The 6,000-nt window shown below is 38.5% G+C and overlaps 1 protein-coding gene across 1 annotated transcript; it reads right to left on the bottom strand.

Moving 5' to 3' along the window:
* Positions 1-1,288: 1,288 nt before the first annotated feature.
* Positions 1,289-5,076, bottom strand: LOC115776641 (butyrophilin-like protein 8). Its single transcript, XM_030724364.1, has 3 exons — positions 4,978-5,076; positions 2,296-2,649; positions 1,289-1,855 (listed from the first exon to the last, which is right to left on the bottom strand). Exons 1-3 carry the CDS (start codon positions 5,027-5,029, stop codon positions 1,632-1,634), a joined length of 630 nt encoding a protein of 209 aa, XP_030580224.1. The 5' UTR covers positions 5,030-5,076; the 3' UTR covers positions 1,289-1,631.
* Positions 5,077-6,000: the final 924 nt, after the last annotated feature.

Below are 6,000 nucleotides of genomic sequence, written 5' to 3'. Positions count from 1 at the left end.
TTTTATTATTTACCCTCTTTGTTTGTTTTTAATTTTCTGACGTCTGATTCTTCATTAGTGACGATTCCAACGTTAATCCAAACCTTAAACCATTAGAACATGGGATTTTTTTTTTGTGATTAAATCAATCTTTTCTTTATGTTTGAACAAAAACAAAACATCTCACTCTGTGTGATGCTGTCCCATATAAAGTGTCTGACAGTGCATACGTTTATTTGATATAGCAGTTACTACAGGACAGCAGAGAGGCTCTTTGGTTTGGTGAATTTGATAAATGTATTCACTGTAATGTCGCTGTTAAATTTTTCTTTAACACTTACATACAGTTCAGGTCCCGTTCTGACATTTAACAAAAATGAATGAAGGTCACATCAGATCCAACAGCTGCCTGACATCCAGTGCAGAAAAACAGATTCTGTAACAGCTTCACCCCCTAATCTCCAGTCTCTGCACCCCCCTCCAGTCTCGCATGTATGTGCAATAACGCTGTGCTATTGACTACAAACAACAGTTTAAATATTCACTAAATATTGACTGTTGTCTTCTTGCATTCTTACGTTTACTTGCACTTTTTTTTCTTTTTGTTTTTTACATTTTTTAAGATATTTTATAATTTACATCTTATGCGTATTGCATAGTAATACTACATCTATGCACATACAGCATAGACCTGTGGATAGTTAAGTCACAGTAAAAGTCTGTTCTATTCTATTCTATTCTATTCTATTCTATTCTATTCTATTCTATTCTATTCATAATTCTGTGAGCCTGAAATCTGATATATTGAAGTGACCCAGTGCATTTAAATTTTTGTGCCCTTTGACAGATGTTACAGTTTTTGGTGTGGCTCAAAGTAAAGTACGTGGCACCTCTCTGAGAGGACTTTGACACCGTGATGAGAACTAACTGTTCCCACCACTTCTGTCCAGGTTCCCACAGAGAAACATACCTGCCGATCTCCAAAGTCTCCAAACAGTGTTATAGTAAAACAGCAGAGAAGGGATCGTATATGGTGCGCATAAGGAGCAAAGGTCACTCAGAGGTCACAGAGTGCCCAAATCAAAATTTTTCTGATCTGAGATTAAGAAAACATCTAAAGAGGGACTGAGATGGTCACAAGTCACCTGTGGTGTAATTTCAGCATGTGCGTGTTTCCTACCACTGCTTTGAATGCACACACTAATTTTAATAACCAAGGATTGTTATGTAAGAGTTAATTGATATTTAATTATTATTTATAGTTTTAAGTAATGCTATGAGAAAATGTTAATGCTAGAGAAGTGGGGACAGTGTTTAAAGGCTGCAGTGATTACACAGTTATATAATTAAATCCTAATGTTTTATTGTCTCAGGTAAAACACGTTTCAGGTGTTTTTTCTGATAAAAATAATTATAACTACTGTCTGAAATATTTAATTTTTAATCATCAATCCATCAATTTATACACTCTAAATTAATCTGTAGTTCAAATTTGTTGTTGAGAGAATTTTTGGCCTGGGACAGAAATTAAGCTGAACCATGAGATATGAGCAGTATATAAATATATATAAGTATATATATGTATATAAGTATATATAAGGTGAGCAAAGCTTTCACATTTCTGCTCCATCAGCAGGATGTTTCAGACCAGATTATTCCTCAGTAGGAAGCAAACTCAGATGCTTCTTATTTCTTTTAAGGAGCAAAACTAACAAAACAGCCACAGCAGCTACAACAGTGACAGCAGCAGCAGCAGCAGCAACAGCAGCAACAACCAGCGGGGCAGTCGGAGTTCCAACCTGCTCAACATCAGTGTTTCCATCAGCATCTTCTCTTTCCATGATGAGCTTCTCCAACGTGTCTTTGTTTGTTTCACCTGCAGAGGAAAGATCAGCTGTCAGAGCAGAACCCTTCAGACAAAGCAGCAGCAAAGAGTCCTGCAGGTCAAAGGACGAGGAGAGCAGCTTCATCTCCACGTCAGAAAACATGAAAACATCTGTTATAGGGACGTTTTTAACTTAGATAAAATACGTTTGGCTGCTGAGCGTCCACAGGAGCACTTTTAGCCTCCGTGTTAGCAGCATGCTGTGACTTTAACATTCAACAGTGTTAGCTTAATGCCTGTTTGTTATCTGTGTTACTCATAGCACAGTGAGTCACTCCACAGGTTTCACACCAGGCGACCTTCCTGATGCCACAGGGGATTCATGTGAATGTGTTAACCACTACACTGTGGAGGCATCGCATTTTTGTGACAAAGGCAGAAATATCAAACTGAATTGTAAAGGAGGCGGTTCTCAGGGGGAGCCCACTCACCTGTGACTGTGAGCTCGATGAAGTGGCTGATCTCAGTGTGAGCTCTCTTACTTCTCACAGGGTTCCTCACTGCTATGTGACACTCATATATCCCAGCGTCATTAAATGTGACGTTTTTCAGGATCAGAGAAAAGTCTCCGTCCTTCATCTCCGGGTTCCTCAGCTTCACTCGCCCGTGGAAAGATGGATGCTGGTAGTTTTCATAGGAGCGGCTGTTCCTGTAGAAGTAGACGTAGCCGTCTGTGTTCAGGTCAGGTCTGCTCCACTTCAGCACTGAGATGGTTTCATGTTTGGAGATCTGACACTGAAGAGTGACGTCCTCTCCGAGCTTCACCTGCACATCCTGCTGCAGAGCTGAAGACAAGAATCATCAGTTATCATTAGTTTCACGCCAAAGTTTGTTTTTTTTAAGACATGAAACTCATTTTAAAATGTCTGATATATATATATCAAATCAAACACTGCAGTTTACACAGGTGTTGGTCTAAAACCTGAAGAGAACCCTGCACAATGTCAAATGATCCTCATTTCCATAAAAATTTTTAATTTAGCACAATTGGTTTTTATTCTGTGGAATAAAACAAGGAAAGAATGAGGAAACGAAAGCAGGAATGTGATGAGCTCATGCTTATATGTAAATTGCGGCAATGCGATTTACAGAAAAGGGAAGAGCTTGTTTCAGAGAAATCATTACCAATTCACACACATTCAGTTTCACACTGACACTCTGATGAGTCAGCATTCAGCATCTTGCCACACAACACAGCCCAGCAGGACCACTTTGCCACTGTTGGGTTTGTTACTCATAAAAAAGTACTTGTTACTTTTCTTAAAAATAATGCAGTACATTAATTAATTAGTTACACTACTTGGTACATTACATTCCTCTTACGTCATAAAATGACCTGAAAAGCATCGTCACATAATTACCAGTTATAAACTAAGTGATTATAAGTTACTTTATTAGTTACTTTCAACAGCGGCCGGTCTTGTGCCAAAAAGTGATTGTCTGCCACAGGGTTATAATAGTTTTGGATTTTACATTATCGGTTAGTTTTAGTTAGTTTTTACTTTTTTTTTCTTTAATTCATTTAGTTTTAATTAGTTTTCAGAGTGGTTTTGCTCGTTTTTATTTTTTGTTTATTGCTTAGTTTTAGTTTAGTTTCGTTAGTTTCAGTATTAGTTTTAATTTTTCATACTTTGTCAGGTGCAAGATTCAAAGTACAAGAGTAACTCTTGTGTAATAAAAACTCAACAAAAGATACCGTTTAAAGAAATTTATTCAACAACCAAGTGTTCAAAAGACAGCAGCACTACGTGCTAAATGTGTGTAAAAAATGTGTTTCCGTAGCTGCCTTGTGTGCGCTTCTCAGGGTGTTGTTGATATTGGTGTTTTTTCCTCACCGAGACGTGTTCCTATGGAGCTAAATTGGGGCCATAAAGTTTGTTCGAAAAAAAATAAATTGAAACTGAAAAATTATTTTGAACGTTTTGCAACCAAAAAAAAATAGTTTGAAAATGAAAAAAAGTTTTGCAACTGAAAAAAAAAGATGTGAAACTTAAAAAATTTATTTCAAAACTACATTTCAGATTCAAGTTTTTTTTTTTTCCACTTTCAGATTTTTTTTCGCAGTTTAAATTTTTTTTTCGAGTTCAAAGTTTTGGCCCTGTTTTGGGTTGGGGGGCGGAGCCTCAGATGAGGGGGGTGTGGAATCATGACAATGGCAATGGCAGTTTTACCTTGATTAAATATATATATATAAAATTCACTTTGCCAGAAACTGATTGCAGCTTGTACCTTGTGATAGAAATGCTGTTTCTCTCTCAGATATCATTCAGAGAATGTTTGACACGTTTCACAGATTATAGGTCAACAAGTCATTTACAGCAGTTTAAATACAGGCGATCACTTGTCGGCAAATATCGAAAATCACTTTTTGGCACAACACCGGCAGCACCCCCGCTGCCTCAACATAAAAATGACAACCAGGAAACGAGGGCGAGTCAGCCGTGTTTAAGGGCAGCATTTCCTCTGCTACATACTGTCCGACCATCATCCACTTACTAGTTTGTACCAAAGTCCAGATTTCGTTGTTTGGGTGCTGGGGGGCTCCTGCATTAGCCGCAGCTCTGCTTCGCTCCACCTGGTGGGACTCGCTCTGTAAGTGTGACTGCTCCGTGACTCCAGATGTTTCTTCAAATCTGACTTAATGTATTTGAACCTAGACAGCACTTTGTCGCCAGCACAGAGCGCACAGCTAACCTTGATATTGTCATCTTTAGCTGACACAGACTCACAATAGTGCCTGTATTTTAGCTAGAAACGCGCATCTCTCTCCTCCCTGCATTGTTTATGTTTGTGTCGCTGTGCTGTTATTGTCCTCATGCTGCAAAGGGGACGCAATTGTCCCATCGGCCAGCGGTCACTCCCCGAGACTCAAGAAGAAAGCAAAAGTATATCTTTGTACTGAGGAAAATGACAAAAAAGTAACGCACAGGGACCTGGATAAGTAACTTTAATTTAATGGACTGCAAATACTAACGCGTTAGATTACTCGTTACCGAGAAAAAGTAGTCAGAGTAGAGTAAGGCGGGATGTCAGTGATGTCAGTAACGCACTTAGTAATGAGTTACTGACATCACTGGTGGTTTGAGAAAAAATAACAAAGTTGCTGGACTCACCTGTAGACAGAGAAATTAGTGACAAAAACAGCAGAAATTTGACCGAAGCCATCTGTGACAGCAGGGTGGAGAGGGGAGCAGAAGCCTGACCTGAACAGAGTGAAGAACATTTACAGTACAGAGCAGCTATTTCACAGAAAGGCTGGGGATGAGGGAGGGAACACAGAACAGAAACTGAAACTATGTTTATTCAAATGTAAAAGCACGTGAGATTAAAATTCTGTGTCCAAGCAGAACTGTAAACAGCAGCGCATACAGCACACAGCAGGGACAGCAGCGCTAAATGATCCCCAACGCCCAAATTATTCAGTTCCACAACATTTTAGTGAGAACATCTCAGGAAGAGGATGTTAAAAAAATGGTAATGTGATGAGTATATGTATGATATCATTGCCCAGGTGGTTCTCAGCTCGAAACCGGAACAAATTAAATGATCTGTTTGTTTGTTTAAGGCACTCTCACAGTCAAAGTATCCATGTGCTGAATTCAACATATGAATAATACCGATCGAGTGCTTCAAAGTTTCTGTTTTCTATTAATCAGAACAGAAACAGAACATCTGCCCTTTCATACAAACCCTCTACCTCAAGATAAATAATAATAATAATAATGCATTAGTCTTATATAGCGCTTTTCTAGACACCTTTACAATTTCATGCACTATTCATTCATTCTTGCCTCTGTTTTACTTTACAGTTCTAATTTAATTCTGCTGTAGAATAAACGAGTGTCGGGATCAACACGAATAAAATGTTATTTAAAGCTATGGAAAAGTATCAACATACAGTTTAATCCAAAAGTGAAACTAATTTCAGGTTCAGCCAGCCGTGATAAGATTTTAATCTGGTGACGGTGTGCTCAGACTGAAACCAAAACTTCTCTGTGTGCAATTTCCTTAGATTTAATTTTAGAACAGAAACTATTTGATTTGGCTGCTTTAAGCGTGATACAGAGGCTCTGCTGACCGAGCCGGTTTATATCTGCAGCTTTTTTAATCTAGAGCCTGGTGGGACTCGTGTGAAT

Source organism: Archocentrus centrarchus, unplaced genomic scaffold, assembly GCF_007364275.1.
Source record: "Archocentrus centrarchus isolate MPI-CPG fArcCen1 unplaced genomic scaffold, fArcCen1 scaffold_35_ctg1, whole genome shotgun sequence".
Lineage (NCBI taxonomy): Eukaryota > Metazoa > Chordata > Actinopteri > Cichliformes > Cichlidae > Archocentrus > Archocentrus centrarchus.
This window is presented reverse-complemented; position numbering and strand designations above follow the sequence as displayed.

Coding starts and splice junctions, on each gene's coding strand:
- LOC115776641 (XM_030724364.1), bottom strand. CDS start 5,029: ATGGCTTCGGTCAAATTTCTGCTGTTTTTGTCACTAATTTCTCTGTCT. Junction 2,650..4,977: donor ACTAATTTCTCTGTCTACAG/GTGAGTCCAGCA, acceptor TCTTGTCTTCAG/CTCTGCAGCAGGATGTGCAG. Junction 1,856..2,295: donor CATCGAGCTCACAGTCACAG/GTGAGTGGGCTC, acceptor TTTCCTCTGCAG/GTGAAACAAACAAAGACACG.